General features: G+C 36.2%; 1 protein-coding gene across 2 annotated transcripts in view; it reads left to right on the plus strand.

The window, feature by feature from the left end:
* The first annotated feature begins 2,055 nt into the window (after positions 1 to 2,055).
* The window catches only part of smpd3 (sphingomyelin phosphodiesterase 3), a 48,845-nt gene continuing 24,248 nt past the window's right edge, over positions 2,056 to 26,652 (plus strand). Inside the window, exons 1-2 of one of the 2 annotated variants that reach the window (XM_067379364.1) lie at positions 2,056 to 2,188; positions 24,935 to 26,650. In XM_067379364.1, coding sequence (XP_067235465.1) covers positions 25,241 to 26,650 — 1,410 coding nt within the window. In that variant the 5' untranslated portion in view covers positions 2,056 to 2,188; positions 24,935 to 25,240. Of the gene's footprint in view, positions 2,189 to 22,001; positions 22,203 to 24,934; positions 26,651 to 26,652 lie in introns of those variants that run through there. The other variant, XM_067379363.1, reaches the window with a different exon arrangement.

The following is a 26,652-nucleotide window of genomic DNA, read 5'->3' on the forward strand; positions in this document are numbered from 1 at the left end:
GTCCCGCCTTCTAAATAAGACCCAATCGCTGACTGGTAAAATCAATGAATCACTGCAGCGGCCATTAGAAGCTCCGGTTCAAATAGAAACAGTCAGATGCGCACCTCTGAAATGTGACACAAGAGACGCGGATTTAGGACTGCGCATGCGTATTAGCTTGATCCAGCCATGATTTGAGGGTTTAGAAACAAAATTTATGAGACAGTTGTCAGATTTCATTGGTGATTTCAAATATGAAATTTAATCGAAAGCTTGGCAAACAGCTTTGGAGAATTTGATGTTTCCCCATTCAAAAAAATAGGAGCTGCACTTGAATGCCCGTGAGGCGTTTCAAAGATGGCCGCCGAGTGAAATGACTTGTCTTAAAGGGACTTTGAATGTAGTAAGTTCAGATTACATCCTTACTACACACATTCATACTATATAGTAGCCTACGTACTTTTTTATCGGTTGTAAAGTAATTACTAATTCAAAATAAGTAACCTACCTACTCAAGAAAGTATGTAAAAAAGTATGTATGTAAAGTAACTTTGTTCTTAAACTAAATAAACAAACTAGGCATCTTGTTCATGAAAGAAATGAGCAAACTGTGATGTCTACATTATAGGCCCAGTAATAAACAAACTAAATGAGAATGTTGTCTTAAATTTTAATAATGAGTATAGGCTAATAGCTAATGACTTCAGTCAACTCTGACTCAGGAAATAGTTTAAAGGTGCCGTAGAACATCTTTTTAAAATATAAGTCTATAAGTGCAATATAAGTCTATAAGTCCCAGCTCTCGACTATAAGTGCAGTTATACAGTGCATAAACAAAGTTCACACTGCTAATATAACCCTCAAATGGATCTTTACAAGATGTGCATCATTCATGCTGCATGCATGCATCGATTCCTGTGAGTATAGTATTTATTTGGATGTTTACATTAGATTCTGAATGAGTTTGAGGCTATGCTCCGTGGCTAATGGGCTAATGCTACACTGCTGGAGAGATTTACAAAGAATGAAGTTGTGTTTATGAATTATACAGACTGCAAGTGTTTAAAAATGAAAATAGCGACGGCTCTTGTCTCCGCGAATACAGTAAGAAACGATGGTAACTTTAACCACATTTAACAGTACATTAGCAACATGCTAACGAAACATTTATAAAGACAATTTACAAATATCACTAAAAATATCATGCTATCATGAATCATGTCAGTTATTATCGCTCCATCTGCCATTTTTTGCTATTGTTCTTGCTTGCTTACCTAGTCTGATGATTCAGCTGTGCACAAATCCAGGCGTTACTGGCTGCCCTTGTCTAATGCCTTGAACATGGGCTGGCATATGCAAATATTGTGGTCATACATATTAATGATCCCGACTGTTACGTAACAGTCTGTGTTATGTTGAGATTCGCCTGTTTTCCGTAGGTCTTTTAAACAAATGAGATTTATATTAGGAGGAGGAAGCAATGGAGTTTGAAACTCAACGTAACTCTTGTTATTCAACTATGCCAAGGTAAATTCAATTTTTGATTCTAGGGCACCTTTAAGACACTCACAGAACAAACGCATTGGGTTGTTCAGGCTATATAGGTAAACAAGCCTAGACTACACCCAAATGGAATTATATGGATTATGGAAGTTCAGGAGGCCTTCAATCAGTGAGCAATCATGGATGAAATAAGGGGTGCTCAAGCTTTCATCTTTTGCTATCTTTATCTTTATTAGGCTAGTTGTCGTCCTTGATGTGAATGGGCCTTGAAAGTGGAATTTATAAAACTACAATGACCATAAATGTTGCATTTCTGTTACCAGAAGAAAAATAACAGTGACACTCAATGTCAAAAACATGTAATAGGCCCCTATGCTATTCCAAATTCAGTCACCAAAACAAATCTTTTTAGTGAACCGATTCAAAAGATTCGAATCACGTGGAAGAATCGAACTCCCAACCACTAGCGTCTGTTGGGTGGGGTCTCCGGCTCAGCGGATTGAAAGGCGTGGCGTCGGTTGGTTTCGCGGGGAGTGACGTCAGTGGAGCTGTTCAAAGCGCGCTGGTGCTGGAAAGAAACTCAGCGTCGTCGTCAGCAGTTGCAACGCGGGGCGGAGAGGCGGAACACGGCGAGGGAAATCAAATATCTGGAAACTCGCAAGGAAATAGCGCGAAAGGAGGCACTCACCTGTTAGACTACTGAATTGTGAGTATAGAAAATATCCCATTCGACTGGTTTGAAAGGAAAAGTTACGCAGAGAGCTGAAAGGGGAAGAAGGGTTTGCCTATGAGTGCATCAGCATCACCTAACACGCTTCTTTGTGCGCCTGGAAGGGGTTTGCTCTATTTAAATGTTAGACTGCATATTGATTAATTGTTTCGTGGAAATGCACTGCCTCTGGCTTTAAAGCTTTGATTTCGTAGCACTACTGGAATCGAGGGATTTGAATCATTTGCATGTGTTTGAGGCTGTGTGTTGGACTCGTATGTGATCACTTTATCCACCAACAGCCATCAGTTTGAGGCAAGGCATGCATTTAGAGTCAGGTATGCCTCACAGCATGTATTTTGACTGTGATATGTCAGATTTACTGTTTCTAAATTCAAAATTAAAGGTGCATTTTCAGTTACAGCGTCGTGAAATTAAATACTTGTATCTTAAATCCATGTTTTCATATGCATACTTTCAGATAAGACTGCTTAGGATTCAGAATTGTAGTGTGATGGAGTGATTTAGTGTGCAATTTAAGCCACAGATCAAGGTGTGGCAGCTAGAGCGACTGTGTTTCTTTAACCCTATTTGTCTAGTTGTTCCAGGTGAATGCTATACAGGCTAAAAAGGTATTCTCTGTGACAAGGGACTGGTAGTGTAGTGTTAAACAACATACTCCCTAAAAAAAAGTTGGTGTGATCCTGTGAGATTCTGACTGAGCTTTTACTTCCACACACCTAAATGACCTAAAATGCATGATAATGTTACCAATCATGATCGTTCCTTAAAGTAATAATTTCACCCTAAAATTAAAATTTTGGTATTATATACTCACCCTCATGTGATTCCAAACTTGATTTTTTTTTGTTCCATGGATCACCAAAGAAGACATTTTTTTCCATGCAAAAAAACACCCAAAAGCATCATAAAAGTGCTAATGACTTGCAAGTCTTTTTGTAAGATTAAAAGGTCCAACATTTGAGTGAATAAATATTAATAATTTTCATTTTTGGCTGAACCGTCCCTTTAAAAGCTGCTCTTCTCTCTAATAGATTACGTGACTACTTCCCCACCTGCGTGATGTTAAGCATCATTATTGGAAGATAGCTTTTGCTTAGCCATTAAACCTCCCATGTTGTTTCCAGATTTATCGGTCCATTTTTCCTCTGGTCTTTAGAGAGCCTCTCAAGATAGGCATTAGGCCAAGTCACGACAGTGGGCGAGGGAATTGTGGTCACTGTATTGAAATAAGTGATGACGCAGTGCTAATCCGACACAGCGGGTCATTTGCTCACTGGATTTGCTGAAGTTTCTTCATTAGAGCACATTATCTGAATGTGAGACAAGCACAGGACATCAGGCAACACCGGTTCATGTCAAATACTCCGGTCAGTGTGCCAAAGCGGCCATCAGGAAGTGTTCACGTGGGGTTCTCGGGCAGATAGCCATACCTTCAGTAATTATGTCGAAACCATTAGAGGAACAGCTGAGAGGAGCTTGTGTCATCCTAATATGCTTCTTAAGAGCTGAAAAGCATGATACATTTAATCTGCCTTAGCAGGATGTGCTTCAGTGGAAGCCACAAAATAAATAGATACTGTCAAAGAATGATATAATGTAAGTTCAGTTCTCTTGTTGTTTCATTTTGTTTTTAGTGTCTCTCTGGACACTTTTTAAACTCATTTTCAACTATTCATTTTCATCCTTATGTAAAGCAAATGTGGGGGATTCTTCATTTAGTTTTGACTACTTGGAAAAAACTGCTTCATATACGTACAGTAAATACATTTATCACATCCTGGTCTAACTTTAGGAGTGATTTGAAATATGTTGATTGGAATGGTAATAATGTTTTTAAGTTTTTGGAGAAATTTTAGTTTTAGATATGCCTTCAATTTGCAATATTGATATATTTTATATATATATATATATATATATATATATATATATATATATAAATGGATCGGTTTTTAATTAAAATGTGTAAAGAACTGAATTATTGGGGTATTGGAAACTTTTTCTGTTACAAAAAAAAAATAATAATAATTGAAATTAATTAAAAAATGAATTCTCAAAATGTAAGCACACTTTATACATTTCTTATAGAATCACAACATTATAAGATTCGATTTGAAGTAAACGTATTTGAAAATCAGGCCAAAAGACAAAAGTACAACTTAACGGCTTTAAAGGTGCCATCAAATGTTTTTTTACAAGATGTAATATAAGTCTAAGGTGTCCCCTGAATGTGTCTGTGAAGTTTCAGCTCAAAATACCCCATAGATTTTTTTAAATTAATTTTTTTAACTGCCTATTTTGGGGCATAATTAGAAATGTGCCGATTCAGGTTGCGGCCCCTTTAAATCACGCGCTCTTTGCCCCCGGAACTCGCGCTTGCCTTAAACAGTGCATAAACAAAGTTTACACAGCTAATATAACCCTCAAAATGGATCTTTACAAAGTGTTCGTCATGCATACTGCATGTATGCGTCGGATTATGTGAGTATTGTATTTATTTGGATGTTTACATTTGATTCTGAATGAATTTGAGGCTGTGCTCCGTGGCTAACGGCTAATGCTACACTGTTGGAGAGATTTATAAAGAATGTTATCAAACATAACACCGACTGTTACGTAACTGTCCTGCCCTTGTCTAATGCTTGAACATGGGCTGGCATATGCAAATATTGGGGCGTACACCCCAACTGTTACGTAACAGTCGGTGTTATGTTGAGATTCGCCTGTTCTTCGGAGGTCTTTTAAACAAATGAGATTTATATAAGAAGGAGGAAACAATGGAGTTTGAGACTCACTGTATGTCTTTTCCATGTACTGAACTCTTGTTATTTAACTATGCCGAGGTAAATTCAATTTTTTAATCTAGGGCACCTTTAATGTGGTAAAGAACTAAAATCCCCAAAAGCATTGCGAATGACGTAATCCAGTTAAAAATTCTGTGTGTATATATATATAAATCTATTGATTTCAAGATAATGATAATATATATGTAGAAACAATATATTTTATGTTTATTACAAAATATGCACATATTTGAGTTTGGGAGCATTTAGACACTGCAGAATTATGGGTAATGTAGTTTTTCAGCTGTAATTATTCGGTTCAAAATTATTTAAAAAAAAATTGAAAATGCGGACTGGCAGCTTCAACAATAGTCATGACAACTCTTGGAGTGTTTGGCATATAATGGATATGACAATCTTGATACGTTTGTTCTTGACGGAATAGATCTGCTACGCTGCTGCAACTGCTGCTGTCAAAACATACACAACACACTGCTGCGGCTGTACAATATAGCGTATATGAATTACCTACAGCAGATCTATACAGGTGGAGCTGGGGAAGGTGAAGGGTTTCTGAAAGCACACTGCACTACTAGAGCAAATACTGACCAAGTATTTGAAGGTTGAGCAGCGAGCTCATTGGCTACTGATACAGCAGGAACCAATCAGCTGTTCCCTATAGAGAATGATGTGATTGTAAGCAGATTGAGCCACAATCAGCCTGTGCCATCTAGAGGTTCATGACAGAACTACATATATTTCGAACCTCATTGCTCACAGTATACTTTAATGGTTTATAAGATTTAAAAACGAAAGTGGTTGTTTTCTTCCTAAAATCATCATAGTATATATAATCATCCATATATAGATGATCTCCATCTGTTTTTTTGTTACTCTCTTATTTTGTGTTTTAGCTTGATCATGAATGTAAAGTGTGACTACTGTCGCTCTGGCATCTCTGGAGTCATTATGATTCAGCGATACGGGGAGGATTTGCTCAGATCTTGTGTCAGATGGCTTGTGTTCGAGAACAACTAGTTGCTGAATTTGCCAAAGTTTGCATGGATCATGCCGTATAATCTTTGAATTGTATTCAAGAGTTTCGTTTTGAGACCATTTGTGCTACTTTGTATGAAGAAGAACAATGCTGGTTTGTTACTGTTGTGGCATAGTCAGTTTTAGTTTTAGCCTAAATGTCACATTAAAAAAAAAATATATATTGATTTATTCTTGTTTCCAAGAAGACAGCAGAAACAAACAAAAGACAAGATACAAACCTTGTGCTTCCACAGCTGATCACAAAAGAAGTTATGCCCCCTACTGACGTAAATACTACATCCTCTAAACATCCTGTTCTCGTAAAGAGACACCATGTTAAATATCAAACACATTGTCCAGAAACTTTACGCTGACAAAAGACAAAAATGATCAAATAAACGAAGAAAAAAGACATAAAAACACATAAAATATGCACAAATACGAATAACATTATGGCCTATAACATAAATGGGAATGCGGAATCCATCAACAAACAATCCCGTGCAGCAGCAGGGTGGATTGTGATAGTGACGTGGCAGTCTATTTTTAGGACAGGTCTTTAGTATTGCTACAGGTCAACAGACGTTACACTGGGGGAGCGCTGGGCCAGAAATAGGGCAGGTATAGCATTAGGGTACATGTGTGTGTGTGAATGTGTGAGTTTTGGGCACAGCTTGTTCAGCCTCATTCAAACACTGTGCTGAATTTCAAGGATGCTTTTGAGTGCTGAATGACGCGGCAGGCACAGTGAATCCATTCTGTGTGAGGTTTGCTAATGTTTTCTCATGCTGTGAGGGACTAAAGCAATGTTTGCACATGGAAATTTAGTGGTCAGATATATTCAAAAATACATGCCTACAATCCTAGATTGAGACACTCGATTTTAAAGGGATAGTTCATCCAGAAATTAAAATTGTACTCACCCTCATGTTGTTCTAAATCTGTTTGTCTTTCTTTCTTACTAAAAGGAGATATTTAGACTGTGCTGGTTGCTCTTTTCAATGTCATTGAGGCTTTCAAGCTTCACATAGGATGCAAAAACATCCTAAAAGTATCACGATCAGTACAATTTGAACTCAATAAATCCTCAAAACATTCTGATGCCATGCAATAGTGCTGTGCGCGAAACACACAAAATTCAAGCCAATAATCAACCAGCAATGTCTTGTTCAACTACAAACCCGATTCCAAAAAAGTTGGGACACTGTACAAATTGTGAATAAAAAAAGAATGCAATAATTTACAAATCTCATAAACATATTTTATTCACAATATAATATAGATAATATATCAGATGTTGAAAGTGAGACTTTTGGAAATGTCATGCCAGATATTGGCTCATTTTGGATTTCATGAGAGCTACACATTCAAAAAAAGTTGGGACTGGTAGCAATAAGAGGCCGGAAAAGTTAAATGTACATATAAGGAACAGCTGGAGGACCAATGTGCAACTTATTAGGTCAATTGGCAACATGATTGGGTATAAAAAGAGTGGCAGTGTCTCTCAGAAGTCAAGTCAACAATTTGTACAGTGTCCCAACTTTTTTGGAATCGGGTTTGTAATTGGTCAGCTGATTTTAGGGGATGATGACTCTAGTGGCTGATTCTGATGCCTATTCATGCATTTTCTATTTCATAAATATCATAAAAGTATCATAAGCATATTCCGTACAGCTACTGAGCAACATTCCATAGCCAGATTAGTGATGGGTGCTTTCAAAACACTGCTTCATGAAGCTTTATGAATCTTTTGTTGTGAACCCTTGAACAAGTGTCTATGGTTTTTACCTGATCTCTGATCAGTTTTATGCACTTGTAGATGTTTTAATGAGACATTTGTATTATTAAAAGGAGCAATAGCGTGACCAGCGTGTGGCGTTTCGAACGCTTCGAAATAGTGAATCATTTGGCGAAGCAATCGGTTCAATTGAATCTTATAGACCTTATGTAGCTCCGCCCCTTTTCAGCACTGCGCTTGTTGTCTTTTGACTTCCGGTTTGTATTTCCACAGCGATCTTATGTATTTATGAATGAACTGCTCGTTTTAAAATCGTTAAACATAACAATGCTCATGATAACTTTCATTAACTCTACAAAAAGTAAATCCACGTCACCAGCTAATTTTTTGTTGGCAGCGATGACATAGAAATGTACAGGGCTGCCACAAAAACGGAAGTTCAAAGACAATTTTATAAAGATGGCGGCGTACTTGTTTCTCTGGTGCATAAGGTCTATAATCACAACAGTCTAACAATCCTGTTGAGCTCAATTCAAATCAAATTTTGATCTGAGGTGCTGTAGATCTTAAATAATCAGTTTAACGGGAAGATTTTAGCCATGTAAACCTTTCAATCTGACTACTATCTCAACTGGATTAAAAAATAAATAACTTGTGTGTGTGTGTGATACATCTTACATTTTACAAATGTGTGTATCTTAGTCACTGGAGGAGAACGTACTTGATATGATATTTAACAGTGCTTTTGCAAACTTTTCAGCATCCATTCATTTTAAATGCATGTAAAAATTGCATTTCACACAGGTTTGGAACAACATCAGGGTAAGTAAATGATGGCAAAATGTATTTTCTAGGTGAACTATCCCTTTAAATCTGTCTAAAGAACAATATTTACCTTACCATTTCCAAGCCAGACTTCTCTCCTGTGTGTATGTGTGTGCTGGCTGATGTTGGCAGTGCTCTGTGAACAGACTGCATTAACATGAAGAGATTAGATGTCCTCCGCTGGTACACAGGGAAATATGAATGCAACGAGAGAGAAGGATTTGGTTTTTGTTCAGATAATCTGCCAGAGCAGCACAATACGATTGTGTGTGTGTCCTTGTAGGTCATTTATAGAACATCGGCTGTGTGCTCAGCTCTGGTTTTAACACTACCTAGCCATCCATCCATTAATGGATTGACAGGCATTTGGTGAAGTGATATGTTATTTTGATATAGGATCGCTTTAGCTGCGTGATAATGATAATCGTAATAATTGTGGGAAGCTCTTGTATGGATGGAGATAACTGTGTTTGACATGATTGGAGCTGGAGTGTGTGATTAGGACCCATGCTTTGCGTTTGCTCTTTCTAACACTGGCTCCGTCCCTATTTTAGGGCTGTGGTTGTGGGAGAAACTCCAGTTAAGAGTCTCAGCCCGGCTGAGAGACGCTGGTTGTGGGTGTATGCGCTCAAGGCCATGGCTGCTGGTAGATTACAGAGGGTGCTTCGGTTCAGAACCACCCTACTGCACCCTGCTCTTTCCGTCAGGGGTCGGTCGGCTCAGGGATGAGGTCTGTCATTACCTGCAGGATATGAGCTGACCTCGAAACAGATGAGAGGCTTTTCTGGTGAAGAGATGTGAGTGTGTGCGGGTTGGGGTTGGAAATGTGTGCTAGTGTGTGAAGTCATTTGATAATTTCTGGGGGGTCAGCTTTTCGGTGCGACGACCATAGTATATAGATGCTGGTATATTTTCGTGCATTTCTGTGCCGTGTCTGATTTGTAATATCACTTTTGTGGTTATTTAGGCAAAAAGTTGCCTCACTGTTAAGTGATGTTAAAATTCTGTGAATCACATAATGTGGAAAAACAAGTTAGTATTAAAAGGAAAGTTCACCCACAAATGAGAACAAGAATGTCGGTAACCAAAAAGTTGATATTGACTTCTATAGTTTTTTGTATTTTTTACATAGCCTACTATGGAAGTCAGTGGGGCCTATCAACTGTTTGGTTTTAGGTTTGAGCTGAAACTAAATATAAATATACATAAAATTAAAGTGTAAATGCTTAATTTCTTAATGCTTGGTCTCATTAGGGCTATTCAACGATAATTGTGATTATCGTGTACAAAATAAGAGTCTGTGTTTACGTAATATATGTGTGTTTTTTTGTGTATAATTATTATGCATATATAAATAAACATACATTCATGTATAAATTTAAGAAAAAATATCTTATATTTCTATAAAAAATATTTACATTTATATATAATATAAATATATGAAAATATAAGTATATATATTTCTTAAATATGTATGTGTGTGTATTAATATATACATACTAATTATACACAAAAAACACACATATATTATGTAAACACTCTTATTTTGTACACAATAATCACGATTATCATTGAACAGCCCTATTGTGAACAATTAATTACTTTGTTATGCTAATAATAATTATTATTATTACTACTACTACATATTTTACTGTAAAAAATTATTTTCATGATTTGTTATCACAACATTTTTTCTTTTGTCAAATCAACTTCAATAATTAATGTGGTTCAGATAACATAACATTTTGCCTTCATTGTATTAACTTAAATTTCTAATTTCAATGAACCAAAGACTATAAATATAGAAAGACGGTTTACTCCTATTAGTTATGAATGGGAGAATCTGCATCACTGATTGATAAAGTGATTGCATCACTGCAGCTGCCGTTAGAAACTCCCGTTCCCATAGAAACCTGACACTCGCGCTTAGGACTGCATATGCGCACTGACTCGTCTAGCTTGAAAAATAAGCTTTTTTAATGCTATTTGAGCATAAGAATCAACATTTATGGGAAAGTACATTTCAGATTTTGTTGCTGATTTGAAATGTTATTTAATTGTGAGTTCGCCGAACTCACCGAATATTCGCCGAGTTTATTATTTTTTTTGAGATTTCAGGATTCCCCCATTCAGATAGATAGGACTTGGTCTTGGATGCCAAAAATAGCTGCCCAGAGGCGTTGCAAACATGGCCGCCGAGTGAACAAAAAGGGACTTTGAATGAACTCTTACTTTTTTAAGTTAAACCAATTATTATTATATTATTTATATATATATATATATATATATATATATATATATATATATAAATATATATATATATATATTTTTTTTATACAGTGTATCATTGTTTTATTGTCGTATTTAGACATTGTTCTAGCAAACTCACATTTATTGTTTTTTTTTTTTTTATTAAATTAATTCCAGATGGATAAAATTAAATCCCTTTTTTTCTCCTCACTGACTAGACTCTTTTGTTTTGTCAGATTACATAAGCAAAATGGGTTGCAAACAAAAATTCACATTTATTTTAAATAGGAGGGCTGTTTTTCTTTCAAATAAATGGCATTTGGTTCGACATTTTGTAATCTAATCGTGATGATTTATGCATTTTTAAACAAATGGTGGCCTGTAAATACTTTTTGGGCCACTGTTTGTGTATTGCAAATGTGTGTGTCTGTGTGTAATTTAGCTTAATGGTCCCCTGCTATTATAAACAAGTAGCAGCTCTACACATCAGAGACGTATAGATGTTAATGTGGGCTGCTGCGGTGCCAGGCAGCAGGAGAGGGTGTCGTAGGTGCTGATGCTGTCACAGAACTTGTTATGATCAGCAGGAGAACCAAAAGAACATGCGCACCGTCTCTGTCCTGCTGGGACACCTTCTCTCTCTCTTTTTCTGCCACATATGACCTACTGCTCACCTCGGTTTCCTTTGCCTGAGAGGTGGCGTTTGGTTTTTAGGGCGGTTTCCCTGGCAACTCTGTTCTCTTATGCTTGAGTTCGCACTGACAATGCCGCCCCCTTTCCACCCCTCCCATCCTCTTCTGGAGCTCTGGGCTGTGCCTGTCTCGTTCTGTTCATCTGCTCTGGCTGTGATGTAATAAGACATGAAGGATCAGGTGCTCTCAACTAGACACATCAACTCTGACTGTCTCAAACCGCATGATGGACTCACTGAGACACAGAGGAGCCACAATGTAGTTATAGGCCTATATTTCAGCCTTGGCAGATTAGATTCAGGCTATTTTGAGATTATTGTCTTGGCCGATTAACAGCCTGGTGTCTGTTTTGAAATTTACCAGCAGTCTTTTCAATGGATAGTTATTTATTTGGGGTGTTAAATTCCGATATTTTGTGTACATCCTATTCAGTGTTTAAATTATATCAGATATAGCATAATTATTTCTGCTCCTCAGAAGGGCTTTTCACACTTGAAATAGTTAACCCTGGGTCATTCTAAACCCAGGGTAAACAATTAACAATTAATCCTGGGTACTAGTCTTAAGATGAAGTTTCACATTCCTAAACCCTGGGTTAACATTCTTATTTGCATATTTGCAGTGTCAGTGTCATTGGTCATTGGATAAACGCAGCATAAACGCGACCTGTTTACATAAATCTCTAGCATTGCACATCCTCGTATTGTCGGCTGTACTATTTATCGAGTTTATACTGAATGGACATTTCAGACTCTAAAGGTAAGAATGAAACGGTCTCTTCTTCACTTAAATTGTCGCTTTTTCTGTCAGGATTTGCCATTTTTCCTCTCAAACGCTGAATTTACTGTTTATATATGGGTCAATGACATGACGGGTCATTTTTTTGTCCAAAGGCCTTAATAATAATAAAAAAGAAAGATATGACATCCAAAGTATGTAAAGTAGTACAACTAGATCTCTTTTATTGAATTTTATTTATTTTGCACCATATAAAAGTATTTTAAAGATTTTAAAGTGTCAAAAGGTCATTTCAAAGGCCAATACAGCCATTTCATTTGTGATTAAAGTATCTTAAAATGTAATAAATGTATATTTTTTTTTTATTCTGGCATGATTTTATAACATCATATATCAACATAGTGCAAAATGGTATTAAAATTATGTGTATAAGTCGTTGCTTTGTTATGAGAAAGAATGTCCAGAAAAATGAATTTCACTGATGTCATTCGGAGTAACCAATAAAGGGACCATTTTGGATCAAGTCATGCGGTCAGTATCATGTGACAGGATGTGACCTCATTCAGACACATGCAACCGACCACATGCTTATGAAGCAAAGTAGCTAACTCTCTTTTAACTATTTGAAAAATTCATGTTTTCACATCAGGTCACTTGGTTCAACCGCTATAAAACATGTAAAATGTTGTCATATTTTAAAAACTTGTTCTAAATATAAAATGTTTAATTGTCCTTTTGCTAGCTAGCTAGCTAGATATCGGCCTGTTAGCATTGTTCGGAAATATTGTCATTCGGTAAAACCGAAATTTTGGTTAAACCGAATTACTTTTTTGGTGACAAATTTTGGCCATGCTAATCTTCGTTCTTAACACCGCTTTTAACCCTGGGTAAAGGAACGTTTCACACATGTAATCTAGAAGTGGGGTTAGCACAACTTTTGCAGTGTTAAACCCACATTGCAGTGAAAAACTTGCACAGTGTGAAACAATGTGGCGTTAGAATGTTACAGCTACATGCTTAGCATGAATATTCATATGGTAAAATTATATATATATATATATATATATATATATATATATATATATATTTATATATATATATATATATATTTATATTGTAATTATTCGTCTGATTTGGCTGGCATTGCGGAAGCCAAAAATTGGCTTTTTTATAACAGGTTACAAAAGTGCTGTATTTTCTCAGTCTTTGTATATTGTTTTAATGTATTACTCTAAGCATATAACATTTTAGAATTGAATTTTAATTGTTTTTTAACAGGCCGAATAAAAACAAATACATAGTTGTTATCAAATTGGTTTTCAGTCATAAAATTAATTGGCTATTGGTATCAGTCGTCTGTGTTATAGTTTCTCATTTTGTGGGAAAAAAATATTGGAAGAATAAAGTAATCAAATTACTCATTTGCATCAGAGCTGAGGAACATTTGGATGACATGTCTAATTGTGGCTTGTTTTCCCTTACTATGCATGTTTGGATGATACTGTGCTGAATGTACATTCAATCTGTCTTCAAAATGCTTTTGTGACCACATTAAATGTACTGGAAAAACTGTTATAGAGAGAAACACATAAACACATGTCAGTGGTCATCAACCTGAGCAATGTAGAGCAAATCAATCCACAACATAGAGCCACAGTATATTTGTTCCTCGAGAGAGGATTTAAACTTGTGATGCGCTATGTTGTATTTATGTGTGTGTGTGTGTTTGTCCACGTGTTTTATTTTCATTTGCATACATGTGTGCTTTCGAAGGCAGGTCAGGGTTTATTGATTTGCAAGTTGTCTTTGTGTTCAGCCACAAGTCTAAAAGCAATTTGTATTTGTGTGGATCACTTAGGGTCAGGCGTACAGATGGAAAAAGCAAACGAGACGGAGAGAGATGTGAAATGGGGGTGGGGGGGAGGAGAGCCAGGTTAAATGACCACAGAGAAAATATCATAGAGGAATTGTTCCTCTAGTAAACACAGTATACGTATAGTAGTGGAAAGCGTGTGCCTGTGTGTGTAGCAGAGTATTGATCCAGCATGATCTAGATTTGAGAGTATATTTAGAGCAAACACCCTGTAGAGATGGGGGGGCCCATATGGGCCACTGCCCAAGAGCATGATGGGTAATACTGAATCATCATCATAATCCTCTGCTGTCATTCCACAAACTGAAGGATCTGTGCATAGCAGCTTTAATTCATTCAAAGACGAACACACAAGTACAATACGGTCTGCATGAGACTACTAGAAACAATGCTTGTCTTTATTTTTTTCTATTTTGATATTTGATCATTTATTTATATTAACTGAATGTATTAAAGTATATTTGTAACATTTAATTAACTATTTGAGTGAAATTATTAAATATGTGTATTTTTATTTTAAATATGGATATTAAAATATGTTTAGGCATTTAAAATAATTTTGCAAATTAATTTTAATTAGTTTTTCAAAACCTGATGATCCATATCATATCCAGCATGATTGTAGAATGTTTAAGAGCAGCTGCTCTGTGGTTTTAACCTTTTGTACAAAGGACTTAACATAGTCAAAATCACAAATCTGCTTACATTTTCATTTGTGACCTAGAAATTGTTTAATCTTAAATGTCTTGTTCATTTTAGAGCATAAACTTTCTTTTGTTTTTTTTGTTTTTGTCAGGATTTTCTCACTTTGTTTATTTTCAAAGCAAAAATACCATATTTCCAGTGTTGAACCCCAATGTACAGTATATTCATACACACATCACAAGAAATGAACAGTGAGAGAAATCTTGCACAGCCGTATCTAATAGCACCTTGCCTCTCCTCTGCCGTCCTACGCACTTCTTCACTCAAACACTCTCTGTCTGTCTTGCCCCTGGATGCCACTCAATCTCACAAGCGCCCACACAGTAAAAGCACTCATCACCTTGTGTAACCAGGTGTCAGGGAGTCTGGGTGAGTAATGGTCGCTCCCCGCTGAATGGAAGCCAGACTTGAGTTATCTCCTCTCTTTGGACGACAGATAATCGCAATGGTCATTCCTCTAATAGCAGTAATTCAGTTCATTAAACCAGTTCCCTGCATTAAACTGCATTAAAATTCAGGGATAGTTGAGGGATAAACTCATGAAAGGGGTCTTTACAAAAGTTGCTTTGTAGGTAGAAATGCCATTTTAAGTGTATGAATCATAATTGTATGATTGTTTTTTTATTTTTATTTTATCTTATTTTGATTTTTATAACATTTTTGTTTTATTTTATGTTTTTTATTTTATCATACTTTATATACTATAAAAAATTTTCTTAGAATAAAAAAAACTCTGCTGACTTTATACAAGGAGCCTTTCTTGCACATTACTATAATATTAAAGGCTACAATTAACAGCAGAGCCAAAAATATTCAATTCAGTTGGTATTTATTTATGGATATAATAATCAACACTCAAACAAATTGCACAAATTTTGCATTAACTTCTAAATCTAATTTTTATATTTTTATATTACAATTCATTTTTTTTTAAATATAATCATTAACAGTTATTGTCATAAGTTGTTTTTATGACAAATTTATTTAAACATATGTTAGATAATTAAGACATTATTAACTGGTCAAGTACATATAATGAATATATAAGCTAATATAGTACATATTTAATGAAATGCTCCCTCTAGAGTTCATTAGTGAACTAACATGCTGTGAACACTAAATGACTTGCCTGAGGTAAATGTAATGCTAGTGAGATATTATTTTCTAGCTGTTTTATTGATGGTTGAAACACTGGTTGAGAGATTACATGTAAACTTTAGGCTTGTTTGAACTGCATCTGCGCTGTGCAGACCGATCGGCGTATGACATCAAAGTACTAAGAACGACTGGAGACCATACAACTCCTTACGCTTTTAACCCTGAGGCTGATTTGGGGCTTGGAGAAGTTTTGACATGCCCTGACATTTGTGCTTTTTTCAGTTGTTCATAAACATATAAATGACAAAAGTGTCATTACACTGTATTCAGCACAAACTAGGCTACAATAATATGTGAGGAACATGTATGTACATGTTTGTGTTTTTGAAGGAATTACATTTATGCGTGGTTATTGAAAAAACAAAAAACTTAAGTCACTGAAATAAGGCCAAAAAAAGTATAGTAAATCTGTGTTCACAAGACTTTTGGGTATTGGAGGTTGTAGACTAGAGTTTTTGCTTCAAAATTTTGTAAAAATTATGCTGCCTACTCCTTCATCACGCATCATGTTAGTTTTCTTTATTTTACAAAAAGCACAACATTTTGTTTTTACTTTGAGTGTATATAAATAAAAGAAGATATTCTATAGTTTCAATTGATATATCACTTATGTCTCTATGACAAAAAATGACGGAGTATTTTAAGTCTGTTTTGCTGCAATGTGAAAAAAAACCTGCAAAACGCGCCGGCGCGTTTTCAGACCTCAGTGTGTTAAATCGCTCTCGCGGTACGTTGATGTCATTCACCGATCGGTCTGTGCAGCGCTGATGCATTTAGAATGCATCCCCGGAGGTTAGCAAACAGCATTGCATTACCACACGCGCCCCCTTATGGATTGGAGTGTGGATCACACTGTATTCGTCGTCTGACTGTATGCATCGAACTCTGACATCCGTACCGTGACGGATGCCAGACTTTTTGTCACATTCAAGCACTTATCTTTTTTTTTTCTTTAATACTTCAAATTTATTATCACAATAAAACAACAACAACAACAACAACAAAAACCAGAGGTTTGTTGTTAAACAGGCCTTGGTTGCCAGATTGATAAGGATTATGCCTGTATTGATTAATGATGGATTATCGAGGATCTGACGGTCATAATCCCTCCACAAAGGTGTCACATTGATTAGCAGCTGAAATGAGCTTTATCTACCATGCAGCAGAAATGCCATTTGATCTGTTGATGGATTAAATTATATCATTCATACATCATACATCATTATAACATTCTTCCACTGAATTTAGCCCATATTTGAGTGTGAGAATACTCAAGAGAGGCAATGCTTCAGCTGGAATTTCCTCATCTCATTTAAATTGTGCAATGTGTACGACTTAAATGAGTGCGATACTCGGCTTCATTAACACCTTGCATACGGCAAGTGTTGTCATCATGGGATTTGAAGACACTTGTCTGGTGATTGCTGTCCCTTGTCAATCCTGTGCATTTTTTTTTCAGTTATATTAAGTGTAGGCCAGAAAGCCATTTGCAAACATTACATTGATTACAGTTTAGCATCTGCTACGATAGTAAACATAAATTACCAAAATTTTAGAACAACATTCACATGTTTTTACAACATGTTTATTGCCTGGATATTACTAGACTATGCTCTTTTTAAGATGATTGTTTATTATGTTTGCGTACAGAAGTTGAGGTTAAAATACTTAATGTGTTCCTTATGAGACATTCATACACTGTATAATGTTTTTTACAGTGAAAAAAACCCTGTTATATATATATTTAACAGGGTTTTTCACTGTAAAAAAACATTATACAGTGTATGAATGTCTCATAAGGAACACTTATATATATATATATATATATATATATATATATATATATATATATATATATATATATATATATATTTTTATGTTTTAAAATATTTGTTTATATTTCACTTGTACATACATTTTAAGAAATATTTTGCTTTTCAAATTGGAGAGCTCTCTTTGATGGAAGAATAAACAACTTTAATTTTGCAGCTTTAAATTCAATAATTAATCAGGCTTATTTTTAGTTTGATGTGGCAGCTTCTCCTTGTAAATTACTATTTTATTTTATGCTATTTCATTTTATGTTATTTTATTTTATGCTAATTTATTTTATTTTATTCTATGCTATTTTATTTTATGCCATTTTATTTTATTTTATGCTAATTTATTTTGTTATTTTATTTTATGCTAATTTATTTTATTTTATTCTATGCTATTTTATTTTATGCTATTTTGTTTTATGCTATTTTATTTTATTTTATGCTTTTTTATTTTATGCTATTTTGTTTTATTTTATGCTATTTTATTTTATGCTATTTTGTTTTATTTTATGCTATTTTATTTTATTTTATGCTATTTCATTTTATTTAATTTTATGCTATTTTATTTCATTTTATTTTATGATATTTTATTTTATTTATATTTTGCTTGAAGACATTACCTTTAGTCGTTTTAGATCACTAAGGTACAGCTGAAGTACAGATAAGTGTAGATTAAATAATATTTTTGTGTTTGTATGTGGGTGTGTGTCATACTGAAGGGGCATTGACCAGACTGATAGACAACAGCAATACTGTTCATGAGTGAGTGCAGTGTCGCCATGGCAACAAACTCCCCTGAGTGTGCTCAGTGCAGTGTCAGTCGCTCGCTCTGGTGCACATATACACACACACACACACACACACACACACACACACACACACACGCACACATACACACACGCACACACACATACACATTAGTCAAGAATAAGCAATGGCCAAGTTCCACAGGAAATTAAAAGATGAGATAAATGTCGCAATGTCGTATGTCGCAATATGTTTCATTAAGCTATCCTTGTTGATTCTATGAAAGTGCAAAGTAAATTATCTGTATGGATCATGTTTCAGGCCTTTACACTTATGCTGTCTCTTCCTTTCTTTATGGCTATCGCTCTCTCTTCCTGTGGTCCATTAATAATGAACCAATAGGAAAGTGGCACAGAGCTGCTGATGAGTTTGCATTGATCTCTAAAGTTACCAGATACAAAATCAGCACCTCACGCACACAAAAAAACACAGAGACCTGTCTTCACACACAAACACACATGCACACAAACAAATGAATCAGTCTTGAGTTCACAGGAAGGCTAACTCTTAAACATGCACATTCGTTTTCAAATGCTAACCTAAATACTTTGCAGTCTTGCACTGAGAAATATGATTTTTGAATTGTTTGACAATTTTTAGTAATATAGCGGGTGTATGATATATTTCGATATTATGATGAACTATATGCCTTTGTTGAACTAAATGATGTTCAAAGTGTTTCTAAGGATGCTGATTTTTAGAAGGCAGCTGTCTGACTCTGAGATGACAAAAGGGAACATGGTTTGTGTTAGCAACACATTATTAGTTTGATAACGTGGTTAAGCAAAAGGCTAATGATATTAATTACTGTTATGTGTCCGACGTTGTAAAGAGCGATACCGCTGTGCAGCGTTTACCTCGGTAAGTTGACCGAGTGGATCTCTGAGTGCGAGTGAGTGGGGGCGGGGCTAATTATCATATTCATAGATCCGCGTATACTAAATGAGGCAAGGGTGTAGAGTTACATTCAAGCTATTTTAAGACATTTTTTTTTACACGAAAAAAACATTTTGGTGATCAAATACAAGTTTTAAGGGATACAATTATTGATGGGGGACATTAAATAAACTTTAAAGATAATTAACAAATCATAGATTCTTTATTTGATTACATTTTACACAATATCCAACTTTTCTGGAATTGGGGTTGTACATAGATCATGTCTATTTTTATTTTATTTTAATATTTTCTATTTATTTTATTGTAACAATATTGTATTTATGTACATGAAACATTCTCTTAAAGAGACAGTAACCATATCACATTTATTTTCTAAATTGTCATAATTTTATCAGCCTTGAGGAGGACATTAGCATATCTCTAAACTTATTTCTCATTTTAATTTCATAGTTTTAGTTAGTTTAATATAGATTTTTCCCTTTTGATTTTTGGGTGAACCTATATGTTCATGATCATTTTTGTGAGATTCACCTAAACTTAATACTTATGCTTGAGTTGTACAGAACAGATTCTTTGTTTATACATTTATATTCGCTGCTAAACAGTCACAGTCATCGACGTGACATTTCTCAGTGTCTCTCTCTTTCCTCATGGGGAAAGTTGTGATCAGTATTGATTAGAAGGTGAAGGATTCGTGTTTAAACGGATCTATAGCTGAGGCTTTCTAAGCAAAGTGTTAGGTAACAGACTTTCTGTTGTTGTTCGCATTCATTTCGTTTATTGCCTTGATTATCAGGCTTCTGGTCTGTTCTGGAGCAATATTGACTCTCGAAGACAAGTTATTGAAGGCACACAAAACCTTTAAGTGCATACACTTAATGTAAACACACAGAGCAGTGGCTGGGTTGATGAAAACAACAGAAGTCTCCTGAACACAATGAGAGTTGTTTCAACACTACACAAATAGAAAAGAAAAGAAAAATGAGATCTCTGTAATATCGTGATTGTTACTCCTAGACATCAGTTTATTAGATGGAGAGCAAAGAGAGACTTACATCTTATTTATAGTGCGTCCCCTCTAGGGTTTCATAAGATATTGCAACATTTTTTCAAATTGTGCTCAGATTTGCCAAGATGCCAAGCAATCAAAAGTCAGACGTAAGAATGAATCAGTGGTGGTCTTGTTAACTAAAACTAAAACTATTAAAAACCATTTTTAGTAATTGAAATAAAGCTGAAAAAATAATCTATTAGATTAAAAAACTTAAGGAAACAAACAAAAACAAAAATAACAAGAAAACTCAAAAAGAGTTTTTGTTTTGAGAAGTTTTGGCAACTAAATAATAAACTGAAGTTAAAGTAAGCCTGCTAAAATGACTAATATATATAAATATTTTTAAAAAACAGAAATATTGTAATTTCTACTTAAAAATGTAAACAACAATTAAAATGCAAACTGATCATTTGAAAATAAAAGCTAATTCAAAATATGAATAAATACTATATTAGTATGTAAATAATATTAAAATGAAAGTTAAAGTTGAATAGAAATATTTTAAAAAGCAGAAACTAATAAAAATGACAAAGCACAAAAATAATAAAAACTAAACAAGTAAAAACTAAACATAAAAAATATTTATAAATACAATAATAGTATGTAAATAATATTAAAATAACACTTACACGAACATTTCTCATCAAATTCTACAAAATACCAAAAATTAAATGAGCTATGCTCATCCTTAAGGTTGCTGGAAGTATTTTTTTATGGAATGACAGAAAATATTCATATAATTTAACATCTGACTAAATTAGAGGTGTCAGATTCTTTGTTTAGGAATTTTCTGTCATTAATCTTGTGTGTTCACACTACAGCCCATATATGGAAAGCAGGAAGTTTGTTGTTGAAGTAGGCGGGGTTTTGGAAAGAGGGGGGTATGTCTAACAGTCCCCGAGTGGCTAATATCACTTACTGCACCTTTAAATGAAGCATCAAAGGAATATAATGTCTCCTGAGCCATTAAAGAGCAATCTTTGAGCAATAAAATGTCCCTCTGGGCTAGCTCAGATGACCTAACTGGGGACTGATAAGTTTACTTCTCTTTATCTGTCAGTTTCAGTGTAGATTTGAGTGTGCATTTGTGGTTAAGTATATGTGTGCCTTCTACAGAACCATTTGACAGCACTGGGGGCAAAATAACAGCAGGACCTTTACTGTGAGTCTGTGAAGAGTTGAGGATGTTGTTTTTGCACCAGATTCCTTTTGTAAGCTTTTGTGTGTGTGTGTGTGACCTGAAAGCTGCTCAGCAGTAGGGAAGCTTAACCTAAAGACACGGTTGCTTAACCCCCCTCACACATGTGTGTAAGTGTGTGTTTGTGCGGTATACAGCATGCACAGCTGCAAAGTACCACACGTTCATTTGCTACACTCTTCCTTTTCCTGTTCTTGAGCACCGACGGCCCTGTCTGTCACTCTGAGTCGGACAGCTCAAATTTTCGCCTGTGCTCGCTGCGGGCTGTCAAAATCAGCCCTCTCAGAAAAAATTATGAGATTTTTCCTCACGTCTAGGCCACTATGCAGCGGTTCAGTGCAGATTAGGCTGCAGTGATGGATAAAACTCTCGATATTATTATTCCACAGATTGGGTGTGTGTGCAGATGAGGTGAGTGTGGATGCAAAGGGATTATTTGTACATGATGCTCTGTGTTATGGGAAACTGCTGTATGCTTATGGAGTAAAATACATGTGGGACATTAATCTGTGCTTCAGCTTTCGTAGTATTTTTAGAGAACTTTGTGTGAGAAACGTCTTTTGTATGCATAAATCCGCACACCTCTGTCACATGAAACAATGTTCACAAACCATATTATTTCCATAATGTGTGGTGGAACTTGATTTTAGCTATTGTCAATTGATTATAGTAACAATATGACAGGCAAATTTGATGTTAATTCTCGACTCGTAAACAACTGGACGTCAGAGATTTGTGAGCTTGTCTTTCCGTATTCATTATTTTGTTGACATCGGTAGCTGTCAGCATAATTATAAACCCACACCAGTAACATAAATTTCCTGGTTATGTCAGAGATTGACCTACCCACTTTGATCTGTGGCGAGTCTTTTGATCATTTAGGTCAGAGTTTCAGGAGCATCTGCCACAAAAAGGTTTTAAAAGCACAATGGCTGCTTTTAAAACAAAGCTTATTTTATGTGTTAGTTTATGCTATTATCATGTATATTTTAGAATTTCTGAAATAATTAGGACTAATTATAATAATTAAGGTATAGCAAGCGGCTGGTTAGGTTTTGTGTCATGTTCTCAGTTCATGTTTTCATGTCTTTTATTTCGGAGTTGGTTTGTGTTGTGTGTTTTCATGTCCCCCTCATGTGTTTTCATGTTTCTTGCTTGTTCTTGTGTCATGTTATCATTGTTTAATTGTCAGAACTGCAAAAAAAAAAACGCTCTAAAAAAATAAATATCACAATATATCGCCTTTTTTTATAGTGTCTGTGATTTTATTGTATCCAGAATGTCAGTGTTTTTCTCCCACCAGGGCTGTCTATGTAGAATCTGACAATATGATACATATCACGATTAGGGCTGGGCGATATATCGCATGAGATTGTCACGCGCATTTCGTCAGTAAAGCCGTAGTTCACTGACAAGCTACGCAATATCTTGTTCATTATCGAAGGTGATTCATCTGCGCTAATGAACGCAATATTGCGTGGCTTATCAGTGAACTACGGCTCTGTGTATTAAATGGCGCTCCATTTGAAAGCAGGTGATGGCGATTTAGCGGCAATCAGGGAACCGGCTTTACTGACGAAAAGCGCGTGACAATCGCATGCGATATATCGCCCAGCCCTAATCACGATACAGGGGTTACGATACGATATATTGTAATATATATTGCGAAACTGTAAGACAGGCAATATATTGCGACATTTGTTCTATTTTTCTTTTAGAGGTTTTTTTTTTTTAACAGTTCTGTTTGTAATTGGTTGTTTTTGTCATGTGACTACCCATTTTCTTGTATTGAATCCCCCATGTTCGCCATGTTTCCTTGTCGCATATTACAATTTTTCCGCTGTTCCATGTTCCAAATGCCAGGTCATAGTTTATTGTCAAGCTCATGGTTTATGTCTTTGATTTAGTTTTGGATACTACCACCATTGTAAATAAACTGCATTTGGGTTCAATTTTATCTGCTCCATGCCAGCTAACGTTACAGGAGTAAAAGAACCCTTTTCTGTTTCAAATACTCCTAAACATCTGTTTGTGCACCGCAAAAAGGTCCTGATCCATGATTTCACTGCATGCCATAATGAGAAAAGAGATAATTAACCATTTAATTAATTTTAATATTTATGTTTTTAATGAGATTTATTTTTAATTTATGAAAGATAAATTTTGAAATAGAAGGCTTGTTTATGATTTTCAGCTTTGCTGAAGGTGATTAAATATCAAATAAGTTGAGGAATAGTATTAGGGGTACAAATGCCCCTAGTTGAAGTGGTTAAAAAAACATATTAAAAATTTCCCTTATGTTTTTTTTAGCTCCATTGCACTCTATATTTAATTATATTTATATTAATTATATTTAACAATTATAAATCATACTGAATAAAGGGCTTAAAACAAAAGTGCAACACCTCACTGAGTTCATTGTTCAAGAACAAGCTAATTTAATTGCAACAAAGACGGAGAATATTTTTCTGTATCATCTTTTATCACTGTAATTGTTTCTCTGTGAGGTTGTAATCTAATCTTCCTCATCATTTACTCCATTTGTTTGTATGTGTCTGTTTCTGCCTGTTTATTTCATGAGCAACAGCCACAAAATCACCATCACTCTACAAAGGGACTTAGTTATCATATTTTACAGTGACACCTGTGCAGTGGTAGCTTTTTAAATGGTAATTATCCTAATTTCTCTTTTGTTAAAATCAGTAGGTCATTCGGGATAATAAGCTACATCTGGCAGACCTCTTAAAAAAAAAAAAAAAAAAAAATCCCATTGTGGTTGCACAGTTTGAATAATGAGCATGTATAAGGTCAATTGTATTTCATATGAGTTTTTATTTTATTTATTTTTTTTACAAACAATAAGCAATATTTTAAATTACATATTTTACCAAACCCAGTTCGATTCAAATGAAGCACTTTAAGCAGCAAAAAAAAACAAAAAAACAAAACATTCTTACATAGCAGGCTACATTTGGTGATCCTACACTCTGCGTTCTGTGAAAAGCTATTATTATTTATTCTTCATAATGATTTCCAAAACGTTTGAAATTTTACTGGGATCCAATTTGTTGATTGCACATTATCCTCTACTTTCCTCTGATTGCCTGTGTATTCTGTTCCCCCCTCCCTTTGGTTGTCTGCAGGCTCTGCACTGACGAGGCCTCCCCTTCCCGTGCCTGGAATATTCTGGATCCTAGGAGGGTTTTTTAGTCATCACTATGAACAGATTCTTTAGGAGACTCTAGCATTGCAGACCCCCACCAAGGAGGGAAGAGGCTGGGCACGGAGCCCCTTATATCCCATATTCAAAGTTGGACATAGCAAAGGACCCAAGAACCATGTAGTGTAACTCTTCCCACCACAGGGGGGCGGGTTAACTTTGTAGTTCTTTTTTGTACTGGTTTTTTTTTTTTTTTTTTTTGGGACTTGGTCTACAAGGTGAGCCAGAAATGGTCTTGCACACCTCTCCCTACCCCAGTGCCTTCCTCAGCTTTCTGAGTCGTCTGTCTTGGGCCTTTGTTTTCCCTTGCTACTGGCTGTTGGACCGGTTGTTGGCCTCCTGTGTAGCAACATCACTGGAGAAACGTAGACGCTCCCAGGATCCCTGCTCTTTTCTGGCACTCGGGGTCCTGATCTCTACACCGCTCTACCTGGTGCTGTTACTAGCATCCTTACCCTTCGCCTTAATTGGCTTCCTCTTGTGGGCCCCACTGCAGACCATCAGGAACCCCTATATCTACTCTCACCAGAAACCAGACAAGCATGGTGCTGAGCAGGGAGTATCGGCTGGAACCGAGGCGGCACTTGCTGAGTGGCGTCCACAAGGTCGCAGCTTTTGCTTCGGCAGTGCCAATGTTTGCCTGCTTCCAGACTCGCTTGCACGCTTCAACAACCTTGCGGACACTCAACGCCGAGCTCGGGAAGTGGGCAAGCGGATCCGTAATGGTGCCAGCAGACCCCAGATCAAGATATATATTGATTCACCCACCAATACTTCAATTAGTGCAGCATCGTTCTGCAGCTTGGCCACTCAGGGCTTCCGCCGCACCTCTTCTTTGGACCATCGTCCTGAGCCTGTGGTCACCACTGAAACTGAGACTGAGGCCTTAACCGATTGTCCCGTTCACCCCTCAGGAGGTACAAGCTCTGATTGCCCCATCCACATCACTGAAACCCAGAATTCCTCAGAGTGTCCTCTCCACTCCAATGCAGAAGAGCATGCTCCAGATTGTGCTGTCCACCAGTTTGCAGATCCACAGTCCTCTGGTGAGTGTCCAGTACATAGCAACATCATCCAGAACTCAGAAGACTGTCCTCTCCATCCGGCTGGAGTGCAAATCAGCATCACCTCTCCTGATTCTGAGCCAGTCGAGGATGAAAAAGGAAACCATCAGACTGGGGACGGGGATACGGGTAGCCTAGAAAGCCGCACAGCCTCTCGGGAATCCCTGGTTCGCTTCCACGCATCTGATGGAGGCATATCCCCCAACAACACCCTTTCACAACACCGCACCTCAGTCTTCAAAAGACCAATCGGGCGCAAGCGCCGTCACGGCGATGACAGCTTTGACCATGAGATCTCTGCCTTTTTCCCAGCCAACCTGGACTTCCTTTGTCTGCAGGAAGTCTTCGACAGGCGGGCTGCAGACAGGCTCAGGAGGCAGCTGCACCGCTATTTTCCCTTTGTGCTGAGTGATGTGGGACGCTATGGCTGGAAAGGCTGTTGCTCACGGTTCAAGTTCTTGAACAGCGGGCTTCTGTTGGCCAGTCGCTACCCTATTTTGGATGCCCATTATGAATGCTTCCCCAACGGGCGCAGCGAAGATGCTCTGGCTGCTAAAGGAGTTCTTTTTGCCAAGGT

The sequence above is a fragment of the Chanodichthys erythropterus genome, chromosome 24 (assembly GCF_024489055.1).
Source record: "Chanodichthys erythropterus isolate Z2021 chromosome 24, ASM2448905v1, whole genome shotgun sequence".
Taxonomy (NCBI): domain Eukaryota; kingdom Metazoa; phylum Chordata; class Actinopteri; order Cypriniformes; family Xenocyprididae; genus Chanodichthys; species Chanodichthys erythropterus.